General features: G+C 38.6%; 1 protein-coding gene and 1 long non-coding RNA gene across 4 annotated transcripts; one reads left to right on the top strand and one right to left on the bottom strand.

The window, feature by feature from the left end:
• Window positions 1–28: 28 nt before the first annotated feature.
• LOC126621771 (protein HIGH CHLOROPHYLL FLUORESCENCE PHENOTYPE 173, chloroplastic) lies at window positions 29–10,617 on the bottom strand. Of its 3 annotated transcripts, none has more exons than XR_007623186.1 (18): window positions 10,444–10,617; window positions 4,996–5,250; window positions 4,751–4,912; window positions 4,577–4,627; window positions 4,207–4,341; window positions 4,093–4,116; window positions 3,820–3,931; window positions 3,376–3,501; window positions 3,180–3,229; window positions 2,908–3,066; window positions 2,727–2,822; window positions 2,515–2,630; window positions 2,269–2,392; window positions 1,997–2,110; window positions 1,713–1,793; window positions 1,438–1,622; window positions 1,071–1,221; window positions 29–429 (listed from the first exon to the last, which is right to left on the bottom strand). XR_007623186.1 is itself a non-coding variant. In XM_050290350.1 (17 exons), the coding sequence occupies exons 1-16, from the start codon at window positions 10,501–10,503 to the stop codon at window positions 1,476–1,478; spliced, it is 1,812 nt and encodes a 603-aa protein (XP_050146307.1). In that variant the 5' UTR covers window positions 10,504–10,617; the 3' UTR covers window positions 957–1,221; window positions 1,438–1,475. The 3 variants fall into 3 exon arrangements, 1 of the variants encoding a protein (XP_050146307.1); XR_007623185.1 differs by lacking the exon at window positions 29–429 and adding an exon at window positions 448–935; XM_050290350.1 differs by lacking the exon at window positions 29–429 and having other exon boundaries at window positions 957–1,221.
• LOC126621776 (uncharacterized) lies at window positions 5,710–9,417 on the top strand. Its single transcript, XR_007623187.1, has 2 exons — window positions 5,710–7,560; window positions 7,777–9,417. It is a non-coding gene; the product is annotated as an uncharacterized LOC126621776 (long non-coding RNA).
• Window positions 10,618–15,146: the final 4,529 nt, after the last annotated feature.

Here is a 15,146-nt window from a genome sequence, read left to right as displayed (position 1 = left end):
ACGCATATCAATGAGAAGGACCGCTATGTCACAGGAATATCACTGCGGTGATATTTTAAACTAATCATCTTGTCAAATAGAAATGTTATTTAAGCTGTATTACAAATCAATGATATCTGCTATGTAAAAAAGTTAAATGCATGATACTCTATGAATCACTTTATACTATAACGATGACTTCTCGATGTAGGTAAGTTTCTTCCAACATTAATTACCATGTTGTGATTAGTGAGGTCATGAAACGTATCCCAAAATCACAGCTCACTGAGACAGGCTTATAGGGTCCTCAAATTGCAGTTTCTGCATTCAATAACAATTGGAATAATATCCTCGAGATCGTATATGTAAATATCATGCAGTGATCCAGCGCCCAAGGCTTATTTTGCATGTGGCATCAATGCTTCGCAGTCCAAGACATATATTCCAATTCTACAAACAGATGTCTACTTTTAGCATGACAAGGTCAGGAAACTTAGATGCAAGAGCATTCATCAAAGCTTACATTGTACAGAGAAATTTAAAGGCAAGAGCCTTCAATTCATACCTGCCAGCTACATGAGGAGAATATCTTACCGATAAATTAGGCCACGATTTTGCGACAGTATCACAAACTATTCAAATAGTGTAATGTGTCTTAACTTTCTCACATAGCAGTGTTTAATTGGCTTGAGATACTGCCACTATGACATCTGAGCCTTCTAGTTATAGGTAAGTTACTCTCGTACATGAGACCTCACTCTGGAAAAAACTTATATAGGGCTGCACGATTAACTGGATGTTGAGGTACACACACAATGGAATAAGCCCCCACTATACACAAGCATGCCTTCCAATGCACAAAGGCCCACCCTTAGTGAGAGTGACCTGACTAGCAGACTGTCCTACTAAATATTTTCTCCTCACCTTGTTCCTCTCAGTTCAGGATGGTCCAGAGACTGTAGGGTTTGAGGAGAGAATTTAAAAAAGGATCCATTTTTCTATATACTTATAATCTCATTGAATATCATTAGAAAATATAATAAAAGCTACTCGTGTACAAAGTAAACTGATGTTGAAAAAAGTCTTCAAACCTTTATATATAAGGAGATTTGGACCTCATGATCAAAGGCTATAATTTCAAAGTTAACACTGCTATGATGGTCCTAAAGAACCCTATAATCTTTGATTGCTTTGATGGTCCTACAGAATCCTCTGCCTTTCATCTGCTACGAGTATATACACCTGCAATGAGAAAGACAGGAGGTAGCCTTAAGTTAAAAGGGCAGCGGTTACAAGGAAATGCTATATTGAAAACGACAATTCTAGAGTACATCTATGTATGACATATATGGCGGAATTTAATGGCTGGATGTAGCTTTATTTTAAACTCCAAATGAGAAAAATTATCTGTTATAAGACCGAAATTGTTAACATATTATGCTCCATTTTTTTACTTACAGAGTTAATGTTGATAGCAGAGCTCTATACATGCAGCATTACACTGGTACAGGGTCTTGTTCCAAGATTTCCTTTCCCGTAATTCCATCTTTCAAAGTTTTAAAGTAAACATCGTAGTCCTTCTCAGGAGGTGGGTTTTCGGGATCCACTGTAAATGGCTGGCTAAATGGTATGACACTCTTAACCTGCAAAGGAGTTATAAGTATGTCATAATCTGCAAAAGTTGATGAATGGTATAACACAATGTAGAAACAGCACTGTATTAAGGGTGTGACCTCAAATGTCTTGCCAGTTGCATACGGGCTTTCTAAAGCAGCAACGCAAATTTGAGCAACCTCCTCTCTTGAAATCTTACCCTGTATACATAATGTAAATCGTCACATTCAGAAGGGGAAGATGCCATCTACGATTATCTGCTGTCCAAGAACCCAATGCCGGCAGTATTCTTTGGAATACTATTCCCATCAGATAGTTGACGAACTTGACGTGCAAAAGCAAAGCAAAGAGACTTAAATACATCACAAACAAAAGGGAATACTGATCTTCCCTTTAACTATACCGTTATATTGTCTCCTTGATCAAAAATGAGATCTGCTCCGGCAGGCTCCTCGGTTAATGCACAAGGCCTCACAATTGTGTATGGTATTCCACTTTCCCGTATTAAATCCTCCCCCTGTTCCAAAACTTTCAAATGTCAGAAAATTGTAAGAGCTAAATCGTAAAACTCTACTTGCTACATGTAAATAGCAGCATAACACTAAGATGCAATAAAATGTTGAAGCCCAACATAAGTCAAATTATCAAACAGATTGCACTGGATTAGGAGGAAACCTTCAACTTGTATGTAAGGATAAAATCCAATTCCTTGTTCAAGCGAACAGCGGGAGGTTGTTTACTTAGGTCAAGTCCAGGCCTCTCAGGTCGGGTGACTCCTGCAGAACCTACATGTACAAACCTACATTGGACTCAAAGCAAGGAGATCAGTTAAATACTAAACCAGAAAGTGCACCTAGCAGATCAATTATGTTCTGTCCTTGAAAAATAGTTCGAAAAAAGAAGAAGAAAAGAACGTGAAACCTGGGAGTTATAGGTTCTTTTAGATATGCCCGTATGCTTGATAATGGGAGCTGAAATGGGCCTTCCACGAAAGTAGGATTTAGTTTCCCATCGTATTCAAACTTGCTAAACATGAGCTGCCATAATTTTGAATATCATCGGTAAACATAGACGCAAGAAAAATGAAATAACAGACTAAAATAACGTGAACGTTATGGCTGCAGAAATTGTACCTGCAACGACACAACGTTGCTCGGGTCAAACGGTGGTGCATCTGATACAGTTCGTGCTCGAAATATTGGTTTCAAAGAAGAAAATGGTACGCGTACCTGGAAGGAATTTGAAAGATTTTTAATGGAGTTTTAGAAATTAATCACATTGTTTATGTTAATCAAAGGGTAGTGTGTTACTTACTGTCTGCCACTGGTTTCCAACAGTGTCAAAACCTGCTGTGTAACCAACAGTATCCCAATCACTGCTTGTGCGAACAATTAGCTTATAGCGTCGACCATCACCTTTAAGGCGTAGCTCCAAGCCATCATATCCAGAGAGATCCTCAGCTGTTGGTAGATTCTAAAAACAAGCATATTCATCACTAGATAATAAGCAACTTACGAACTTCAAAGGGCGGTAACAATCTTGGTGCAGAATTTAGGTACAAGTCAGAAGAAAACATTGCTATTTACCTTTGTTCTGATACTAGAAAAACCACCATTGTTTGCAGTGGAAACAACCCCTGAAGGAGACATACCAAATAAATAAACGTTAACTAAATTCATCCAAATATAAATAAAGAAAAAAATCAAACATTGTCGATCTGCTTGAATCACCACTAGAAAGGCAACACACAGACAAAAGTTCTAAAGTTTGGATAGAGCAGACCTTTAAAAAGTCCAGTTGGTCCACCATTTTCACCACCGTTTCGGTCAATCTGAAATGTACTTTCACTCACTCCACCCATCACAACATCATCTAAAGCACCCCAAGCCATTTCCTTAAAACTATTACCTGCAAATTACAAACAAAAGAAGGGATCTCATTTGGTACCTTAGAACATTTACATATATGAGCACCTACAAGCATTGATGATTTCAGTTAACTTCCATATCTAGAAAATTCGAGCATCTTCCCTTGCATTTTTAACAAGTATAATAAAAGTTTTTCACCATTTGCTTCCCCTGCTATATTTCATATAAACCTAAATTCTCCCCCTGTTTTTTCCCTTTTCCGAAAGAGCTTTCTATATTTCCAACTAAAGTAACTGGACCTAGTATAAGACAGCCGCGAGGATTGTAATCAGCGTTTTCACCGTTCAGAAGAGTATACCTTCGAATCCAAAAAGTATTTTCCCATTTTGAAGTCCGACACTTCCTTTTACAGCATTGATCAAATTTTTCATCCCAATGTACTCCACCTTTTCTGGTGAATCCCCCTTTATCTGCTTCCATCAATCAACCAATGCGTTACAAAGAAGAACATGTTTATATAATTGTATTAACACACATAACATAAGTAAAATAATTATTCGTGTCCAAATTAAACTTTATATTCAAGAAATTTCTGGCTCCAAATACAAAATGTAGGCAATCAGTTCGTCACCTCTGGTTCAAAGAACTTGATTCCCTGTTCAAAACAAATTTTTCTTGTTAAGTGCTTGCTTAAGAAAGATAAATGAACTTTGAAGGCATCAAAGATAAGGCCTTTAGAACATACCTGACTATACTTTTGCCTATCAGGAGTGTCACCTTCCTTTGGACCAACAATGACAGAAACCGCATTAATCACTCTCCTCACACCTTTGAAGTACTCAGGAACTAGCGTACTCTCCTTAGTAATGTCTCCAACAACCTGACATTTTCCGGGAAATAAAAGAGGGTTGCCGTTGACAATGTAAAAGATAAAAAAATGAAACCACAACCACAATTTGTACAATATACTTGTAGCATGCATCAAGACACCACAACCATTGAATAAGTCTTGTACAAATGAGTCTGATTCTTCACCATAAAGTATCACCACTAAAGGTAGGAATCTCATAACTAATTCCAACAAGGAAATTTAATATACAAGGTTGCGAGCTCACCAAGTCGATATCTGGGCCTAACATCTGCCGAGCTTTTTCTTCATTTCTAACCTGAGAGAGTTTATATGAAAAACAAAAAATTGAGGAAGGAAAGTTTAAGCAGTACAGGTGATTTGAAAATTAAAAAAAAACAGTATGAAACAAGTATGCAACAATAAGGCAAGAGCAGAATACCAATACTCGAACTGAAAATCCTTTCTTCCTTAAGATGTTGACTGCCCTTCGACCTACACCACCGGTTGCTCCAGCCACTAGGACAATGCCAGAAGTTTCCATTTTCCTTTCTGGTTTACTAGGTGATGGGCCGGATAGTTTTTGAATTAAAGCCTCAATAAACTTCACAAATAACAAATTCTAGTTAGATGAAACAAGATCACTTTTCTGTTTTAGAAATGTCAAAAACTTTAGCAGTGTGCAACCTTAGCAGGAGAGGGCGGTTCATTGAAGAAATATATTGTTTTCAAGAATCTAGTCAAGTCCCAACTTTGCTTTCCAGCTTCTGCTGATATGTATCTTCTATACGTTCTCGTAGAGAGATTATCAGTGTTTTGTTGGTAGAGAAAACTGTGTGGTCTGTCATTAAGTTGAAGAAAGGGTTTAGGAAGTGGAGAGCACAGCAACTGAGGATGTAAAGATTTTTTAAAATGATTCCTACCAACAGGTGATGAAAAATCCTGCAATATCAAGCCATCAAGTAATTAAGTCCTGGCAATTAAGATTCACTAGCTATTTTCCTGCAGTTTATACATGATAATCGGTACAATTCAAGCTCGGCTGAGCTGAAATGAAGTTGAACGTCGAATTGATCAAAAGACAATCCCCATTACTTCACGTAGAAATGCAGGTAAAATAACAGTAAAATTGTTCTAATTGCTCACTGGAATTAGTTGAACACTCTGAACCAAGTACCAAGTGTTCAATAATCAAGAGAAAACAAACTATAATTTCGGGGATCACCGATCACTTACAGACTTTTAAATAAAAATTAAACCTGGGAAGACACTAAGGAAACAATAAGCAATAACCGCAGTTTATTGTCTGTTTAGTGTCCTCCCAGTTATATTTTTTATTAAAAGTTTGTAACTTCTTCTATTTATGCAGATGTCCTTATATTTTTTTTTCAAAAGATGCGACTATGGGACAGAGGTTCAGGGCCGAAGGGGTAGAGGAAGACCTAGGAAAACTTTGGAAGAGACTCTAAGAAAAGACTTAGAGTACTTGGATCTAACGAAGGACATGACACAGGACCGAGCACAATGGCGTTCTAAGATTCATATAGCCGATCCCACTCAGTGACTTGGATTTTCCAAGTCTCCAATCGAGAAGTTTTCCCCACTCAGGAAATTAAGGGAACACTACCTCAACCTACATGCTCCACTCACAAAGCTTCAACAAAAGAAAATTCAAAGAACTTAGCGAAGAAGGCTTTGGTGTATTTAACACAATACGTTGAAATGAAGGAAAGCTTATTTATTGATATCCCCGATAAGCTACAAATATGTACATATACATAAGTCAAAACAAACAAACAAGAGGGAGCCTTCACAAAGGTTGCTTAGGAGAAGTCTCAGCAGTCGGTAGAGCCCCAGAAAGAGAAGGCACCGGAGGGGGATCATTCGGAGCCTCAGTACTGGACAGAACCCTAGAAGGAGGAGGCATCAGAGGTTGATCATTTGGAGCTTCATTACGCGGTACAGCCCCAGAAGACGAAGGCAATAAATGCCTTTGGAATAAACCCACAAATCTCTGATGATCAAGTAAAACCTGACCATCAGATTCCTTCATCTGGTCAAGCTTCCTCTTCATGTTTGTAGCATAGTCATGTGCGAGCCGGTGCAACTGTTTATTCTCATGCTTGAGCCCTCTAATCTCCTGTTTGAGACTCATCACTTCAGCCGCCAATGATTCAACTTGGCGGGTTCGAGCAAATAGGCGTTGGGCCATATTAGACACAGAACCTGCACACTGAACACTGAGAGCCAGAGAATCCTTAACAGCTAACTCATCAGACCGTTTGGAAAGTAGTCTGTTATCTTTGGGAGTGAGAAGGTTCCTGGCCACCACCGCAGCGGTCATATCATTCTTCATCACGGAATCCCCAACGGTAAGAGGACCAGTAGGGGAGACGAAGGATGGACGCCATATGTTGTCAGGAGAAGGCGGGGCTGCCTCTTCAACAAGGTTCAAGTCAAAACGACGGTCGGAGGGGCCAGACATTTTCAAAGGTGTTGAAGAGAGAAGAGGTCAGACAAATCAAGATCTTAGAAGTGCAAGAATGGAGCTTCTACTGGTGGAGATTCAAGTGTGCTTTGGAACTTAATGCTAGCCCCTATAAAAATCTGCACTCGACGGAGCTTCAGAAATCGAAGAGGCGCCTGCTCAGAAATCGAAGAGGCGTTTGCTTTCTCAAAAGCAAGGCTGCTCAGATACCACGAGGGTCGATCTCAGAAATCGAAGAGGCGTTTGCTTTCTCAAAAGCTGGGCTGCGCAAAGACCACGAAGGCCGATCTCAGAAATCGAAGAGGCGCTTGCTTTCTCAAAAGCTGGGCTGCTCAGAGACCACAAGGGCCGATCTCAGAAATCGAAGAGGCACCTACTTTTCCAGCCTTGTCAGCACCTGTCACACGCACACTCAGCTTTGCGGAAATTATGGGCATTCGGTCGAAGACTTCTGGTGAAGTAGAAAGCACATGAGTCTTACTGTTCAATCACCCACTTCCCACACGCAACAGTAGCTCATGGGTACCACAGATAACTTTGCCAAAGTTCTCTGCCAAAGTTGAACACGTGAAGCTTGCAGCTCCCACTACATCGCTCTGACCAAGAAGGGTAAAAGAATAGCAAAGAAACAACACTAACAAAGTTTAGACACATAAATTTTGAAGGTCTAGCTACCATATTATTACCCACAAGGGTAAAGGAACAGTACCACTGCTGGATAATTGGAAAGTCCCTGTGTGTCAACCTCTGTGCTTCGTGGCAAGGTAGACTAGCAAACATGCCCAACCTTTAATCACATTCGAGAAAACACTCCCAACAAGATTGCTTGCTCCAAAATCGAAGAGGCACCGTCCTCCGAATCTCGAGAGCCAGACTCCCAACATGACTACTTTCTCAAAAATCGAAGAGGGTAAAGGAACAGTACCATTGCTGGATAATTGGAAAGTCCTTGTGTGTCAACCTCTGTGCTTCGTGGCAAGGTAGACTAGCAAACATGTCCAACCTTTACTCACATTCGAGAAAACACTCCTAACAAGATTGCTTTCTCCAAAATCGAAGAGGCACCGTCCTCCGAATCTCGAGAGCCAGACTCCCAACATGATTACTTTCTCAAAAATCGAAGAGACACCGCTCTCCGAATCTCGAGAGCCAGACCCCCAGCATGATTGCTTTCTCAAAAATCGAAGAGGCATCGTTCTCCGAATCTCGAGAGTCAGATCCTCGATAGGATTGCTTGTTCGAAAACCGAAGAGGCAACACTTTCCCAACTTCAAGAGCCGGATCTCCTTGGATAAAGCTGTCTGTAATCTTCACACGCAACATCAGCTTTCCAGATACCACAAACCACTTTTTCAAAGTGCTCTGACAGCGTTAAAACATGTGAAGCTGACAGCTCCCACTACCGTGCTATGACCAAGTAGGGTAAAGGAATAACATTACTACTTGTTGTTAAGGAGACTCCTATATATGTCGACCTCCATCCCCAACGGACAGGCAGACCTGCAAAAATGCTCAACCCTTCCTCATATCTGAGAGGGCACTCCTAACGAAGCCTTTCGAAATATTCAGCTTTCTTTCCCCCCGATAATACCTCTGCAAACAAGCTATACTAGAGCAAGAATATCTCATATCATCAGGGTTAAAAGCAAGAGTATCCCATATCATGCTTTTTCCCTGTCTTTTACTTTGACCTTGTTCTTACCTGCAAGACAAGGAGAAAGAGAGCAATCAGTCAGTACTTGGAATCAAGCTTCCAGCCAGGAACTGACTGCCTGGAACCCCTTACCTGATTACTTACCTGACATTGCTCTCGAGTACTCATCTTCAACATCTTATGCTTCCAGGGAAGATACCGCATCTGCCTGAGGAACAGATAGGGCAAGGGAGAAGGATACAAGGAAGCATGTGGAGACAAGCGTAACAGCACACGTGCCGATACATCCATTACTCTGTCAAAGCAAAAGTATCCCATATCAGCAGGGTCGAACGTACTCTAGATTTGATGGACTTGTTTTGACCCTCAAATTCTTCAGTCGGCCTTATACTCTGGAGGAAACCAGAAAACCCTCCAGCTCAGTTCAAGAATAAGCCTGTGGAAAGTTACTTCTTCAAAAGCAAAAGTATCCCATATCATCTCTTCTCATTTTCTTCTCTTTATCCTTCATGTTGCCTGCAAGATAGGGAGACTGTGAACAATCAGCCGGAGCTATGATTGCTTACCTTGTCTGTCACCTCTTTCAGCAGATCCCTTAGCTCGGCGACTTGGGGGACTCCTACTACATGGTTTGTATCGCGCTTGACCAAGCCTGAAACTACAAGTAAGCTTCAAGTGAAATTGATACATTACCTTGTGCATCTCCACCATTTAAAGATACCACCCCTGGATGGAGGAAGAGTACTTCCAGAGAAGATGCCCCATATACCTATGAGACAGATAAGGCACGTCAAGACGATACCACACTCCGATACTTAGAAGTTTCGTGATTACGAGATCATTCTCCCACAATATTTCCTAATGTCATTTGTACTAAATCATTCACTTGTACTCACTAAAGGAGAGCTTGAACCTATGTACTTGTGTAAACCCTTCACAATTAATGAGAACTCCTCTATTCCGTGGACGTAGCCAATCTGGGTGAACCACGTACATCTTGTGTTCGCTTTCCTATCTCTATCCATTTATATACTTATCCATACTAATGACCGGAGCAATCTAGCGAAGATCACAAAAAGCGACCGTTTTCGCTACCTAAGATCTATCGTGCAAGAGAACGGAGAATTAGATGGAGATCTCAACCATAGAATACAAGCTGGATGGATGAAGTGTAAGAGTGCATCCGGCGTGTTGTGTGACCGTCATAGGTCACTGAAGCTCAAGGGAAAATTTTATAGGACGGCAATAAGGCCAGCGATGTTGTATGGCACAGAATGTTGGGCGGTGAAGCATCAACACGTACAAAAAATGGGTGTGGCGGAGATGAGGATGCTTCGTGGGATGTGTGGGCACACGAGAAAGGATAAGATTGGGAATGAGGATATCCGAGGTAAAGTAGGAGTAGCCGAAATTGAAGGAAATATGAGAGAAAATCGGTTCCGGTGATTTGGACATGTGCAAAGAAGGCCTACTGACGCTCCGGTTCGAAGATGTCATTACTGGACAGAGGTTCAGGGCCGAAGGGGTAGAGGAAGACCTAGGAAAACTTTGGAAGAGACTCTAAGAAAAGACTTAGAGTACTTGGATCTAACGGAGGACATGACACAAAACCGAGCGCAATGGCGTTCTAGGATTCATATAGCCGACCCCACTTAGTGGGAAAAGGCTTTGTTGTTGTTGTTGTTGTTGTACTCGTTTACTTACTACAAAATAAAATTCATCTGGGGAAAAGATTAAGCCTTTGCCTATTAATTCATCCGGGGAAAAGATTAAACCTTTTGCCTATCAGAATCTTGGTAAGCAGACATGGCAATGAAATTACACAAAACTTTAAAAACCACCTCCCAAATTAGCTGGTTTGATTGGCTATGAAAAATTTGAACTCTATACAAAAACACCACAATGTCTACTTTTCTAGTCATGCAATTCATAGAAACATTAGCAGATAAGAAACAAGCAGAAGCGGGAGTGTAAAATAATGAGGTTATTTTACCTGAATTCTGAGGGCTGATGGAGACAAAGGGGACGACAGATTAATGGCACCTAATTCCATTTCCAATTTTCCAGCGAGAGTTGGAAACTGAATTCCAGACTCTTCTGGGTTTTTATCTTGTTGCTTTTTTCTTGTGTAGTGATGATGGATATTTGTGGGAGTAAATACACACCACATATACAAGGGTTGAATAAGTAAGGGGCCACACTAACTGCTACTTTCTTTGTTGGAACTTGGACGTGGCTCCTTCTCCATGCATTGTGCATATACAATCTAGAGTTAACTCGAATTAAGAATATTTTTATTACGAAGAGAAGTGTCACTAGACAAAGAGTTAGTTGACGCTTAGTCGTCAGTATACTTAGTGTGCAGCGATACGATTTTCCAATTTGCATTAGGAACTAAAATGTTTATTGTTTAACAATGTACCTTACTAATACAAATTGGAATTACATTATTCTCTAATCACAGTGAACCATACTGAGTCCGAGAAAAACATTTACCTTATTAACAAACTATTGTTTGTGCCAGTCCGAATCCCCGGAGGTGTCATGTAAAGCCAGCCCACTTCGAATCAGTTACCCAGTGTCCAAAGCCCAATAATCATACAGTTTAATCTGCATAACCAAATTGGCCCTCGACTGCTTGAGAAATTTTGTAGTGTGACAGTCACACCATCAAATAGGATTATTAATTTACGTGTTTACAATATGGGTGAATGATATTGTATTGTATTACAACTTTTTATTTCCCCATGCATGCTTCGTTACTTATAAAGACCATATGAGCTCCCACTGTACTAATCAAATATCTCCAAAACCTGGAATGAGATCAACTAGATGTCTGATTCAAAAGTGATTAATTGAAAATGAGTTTTTTGATAAGCTCATTTTAAAGAGAGTCTCAAACTGATGAAATTGCAATTTAATGAAAAACATAAAAAAGGGAACAAATTTTCTTAAACACTATTTAATTTTCTAAGAGATCGATTTCCATGACTGAAAGTACCTTAATGTAGCCTCAATTTTTGGCGTCAACGAGTTTTCAATGCGAAATTTAAAAAAAAATTACAATTCATGAGAAATTCCAATTTGTCATCTTGGTGGAGAACTGAGGAGTGTGCATCCAGTGATTTTAGAGTGTTTCCAACTCCGGCCACCAGCCACCAATTGCGCGCAGGTGGACGTCAGCACCATTGGAACCACAGTTGGAGGTAAGTATAATATACTAGTATTTGAACTCATTTGTTTAGATTCAAAATTCTTTAATTTTAACTTTTATATCATTGTTTTTCAAGTGTTTAAACTTGAATTCTTAGAGATTTACACCGATAAGTACATTTTGTATAACATAAATACAATAATCTGGTGTTATCAAAAGGAAAAAATTAAAAAATTAAAAAAATGAAGAATAATGGGAGGATTGATAATGATGCTACTGACTCCTCATGTTAGAATTTGTAGTACGGCATCAACTGAACAGGCGAGGATAGGTAGCGTCATACCATCTTCTCATTTTTCAATTCTTTTATTTTATTTGTTTATTTATTTTAAGTCTCTCTTTAATTCCTGGATAGTTGAACTGATTCTCATTGATCCTCTATTAATTCCTAAGTCTACCAATTCCTAGCAAATAAACATGTCATTCGGAAAACTTCTCATTGATTCTCATGATTTTTTCTGTTGACTAATGTTGCATATAGGAGCTCTTTCTAGTATTTGTGGCAAAGTGTGGCAATATATATGTATTAACTAGGAAGAAAATTTTCTTCATAAGATGAACCAGGATCACATGGCCATGACCTTTTCTTTGGATTAATTACTTTTGGCGCCCTGCAAGTTTGCAACCATCCAGACTCCAGTAGTTATCCAGTATCAACAGATCGAATCAATTTCCATAGCAGCAACGCAGCAAGGAAAGCCAACATTCCTAACAAGTGTGAACAGCCGTGGGATTAATTTTGACTGAGATTCGCACAAGAACTTGATCAATATTCCACTATAAATAAATATATATATACACACACCAAATATTTAAGAAATATGTGACACAATTGATGATCGAGGCACTTACAGTTGCAATGTCTATATATATATATATATGACTTCTGCATGACGTTATATATTAATTGATTGTATATTCAGTTTTGTTTTTATATTTTAGCCGGCGAGAATCAACCAAACTTGGCTCGGCCGTCGCTGCGGGCTCCTGTGGGGTACGGTATTTCAGTATGTGTGAGCATGTACGTATGTGTATGTCTTTTATACATGCAAGTCATGGTTGATTAAGACGTACAGTACTTAATTAAGGAGGAACCAGAATTAAATCTTTTGGATTTAGTTAATTAGCTGTTTAGGTTTTGGCATAAATCTCATAGCTAGAAAGTAATATTGTTAGCAGTTGTTGGTACGCGGTTTCGTGGGACTGCTGCAGAATGCCGATGCCATGGAATATTATTATAACATATATGCCTTGGGGTAGCTATCAATTTTGTAGTATTATTATGCAACCAGAACCACCTAAACTAATTGATTATTTAATATAATACAGGGATAATAATTCAAAGATCAAAGAATCCAATAATTCCATCGCAATGTCCTATCTTTTGTTAGCAGCCTAAGGTCAATGATATGTGCGAGACGTGGACTACAGTCGTAGTGTAACATTATTAACAAAGTTTGACTTACTTACTTAATTAATTAACTAATTAAACCTAGGAGGCTATAGGACTAAAGATAATCGTGAAAATTCTTTAACATTATTTTTAGTGGAAGTGTTAAGATCACATATAGAAGAGTAATAACTATATTATTTCTTAATTAATTTTCATTATTTGACCTTGGAGCATTGCCTATTATTTTTCCATCTACTTTGAACACGTAGTGCATGGGTAATTGGCCACTTGTAATTCAGCCTCAACTTGCATTCGTTTTTTGTTTTGGTAACATAAGGGGTGGATCATCCAAAAAAACTAGCTAAAAGAGTTATTATAGATAGTTCGAGTATTAGGGACTCCCGTCATATCATCAAATAACTGAGTTTCAATTCAATCAGGAAGATTCTCAAAATAATAGTACCCAAGATCTATATTATAGCTCCAATCGACAATTTCATCGGCCACTATGCTCTTCATATGGTAGACATGCACTAACTTGCATTCGACTATGCATGTCATAAATTATATGCACTGATCAATGATGTTGGCCGGAGGATAAAAGCTGGTATCAGCCATATCAACTTGCATTTGTTTTGTATAGATCGAAAGTCAGCAAACAACTCTCAAATGATACACCATTAGACGGATCATCAATTTGATTAAAATATTATTCGTCCAAACTTCAAAGCTCAAGAGAAGGATATTCAAAAGATGTTATGCATTTTCTTGTGACAAACCCTTATGGGTCTACTTCTTTTTGCTCCTAATTAATTTGTATATCATATCTCGTGAACCGTTTATTTGGTTTTTGTAGGACCCTTTTGCTTTGTTAATTTTCATTGGTTTTTGTTTATATATTTTTATTTAAACAGATTGAAAACATGAACATGCAAAGCATTATCACCTAATTTCGACACATACATATGAGAGCAATTATTTTTCATGGCAAGCATGACTCTCAATATGCAGAAATTATAGCAAATAATTTGGGTTTCGCAAGTAAATAATTATCATACTTCGGGTTAATAATGAATAATTATTTTTCAGCATAGGTTAATACGTGAATACTAACAGTTCAATTCCTCATCCATTCAAATACTGTTCCTGTTACACCATCAATTGCCTAAACCCTAATTTCAAAAATAAATATCGACTTCCATAAATATTACAAAATAAATTAAAACCAAAAACATATTGAGGTTTCCCATGGCCAATTTGATTATGCATGCCCATAACAGACAAAACCATATCAAAATTGTTGACTTAATGCTAGCTACCTTACTTTGCATAAAACAAATCTGCATGATACTACCTACATTACGCAGAAAAACATAAGCCAAAAATGCAAGAGATAGAGAAGTCACAGTAGTATGGTGCTGAATTTCCTGCATTGTCGGCATAGAATGGCCCAAGGAAGAAGAAATGCATGTGCAGGGCACCATGTCAACAAAACAACCCTTAAATCATTCACCCATGTCAGCTGCTCAGGTATTTTCATTAGAAGATTTATCTGCTCCCATGGCCCAAAAAGTTTATTGTCTGACCATACAACATAAAGTTTCAGCACATGAAGAAAAAAAATGTATATCCTAAATTCATATATCTAAGTAAGCATTTTCTTTGTGACATTTATTTAATGGGGCACTTCTATGATTTGGTCTAGCTAGTAGCTGGAATGTTGTGACTCATAAGGTATGAATGCCATTTAATAATATTCCATTTGCATTTGCTGAGACCAACAAATTAAATTTCCCTTATAAAAGAAAATGTTAGAGAAGGGGCAAAAATTCCAAATACCATGTGACAAATGATATGACAATTTATTGGTTTACTACTTCTCGTTCCGTACTCACAACATTAAAACTATATATGATTGCTTCACCTCAAACAATGACCTGACAATTTGGAACAAGAACAAATTACAATGCAAAATGACTAGGGATTTCAGGGTACAAAACGTTCACCTAAAACGTGTAACTTTGAGCCACAGCTGTTAAAGGGGGACTTGTACATGTGGTTAGTCCAAGTTGTACTGACTGTAAGATAA

The sequence above is a fragment of the Malus sylvestris genome, chromosome 5 (genome assembly GCF_916048215.2).
Source record: "Malus sylvestris chromosome 5, drMalSylv7.2, whole genome shotgun sequence".
Lineage (NCBI taxonomy): Eukaryota > Viridiplantae > Streptophyta > Magnoliopsida > Rosales > Rosaceae > Malus > Malus sylvestris.
The sequence above is the reverse complement of the archived record's forward strand: the minus strand, read 5'-3'. Positions and strand labels throughout refer to the sequence as shown.

Excerpts from the sequence above, each read along its gene's own strand:
- LOC126621771 (XM_050290350.1), bottom strand. The coding sequence starts at position 10,503 with ATGGAATTAGGTGCCATTAATCTGTCGTCCCCTTTGTCTCCATCAGCC. Across the intron at positions 4,913-4,995 it reads AACCGCCCTCTCCTGCTAAG|TTTATTGAGGCTTTAATTCA; the intron begins GTTGCACACTGC and ends TTATTTGTGAAG. Across the intron at positions 1,794-1,996 it reads ATCAAGGAGACAATATAACG|GGTAAGATTTCAAGAGAGGA; the intron begins GTATAGTTAAAG and ends TTATGTATACAG.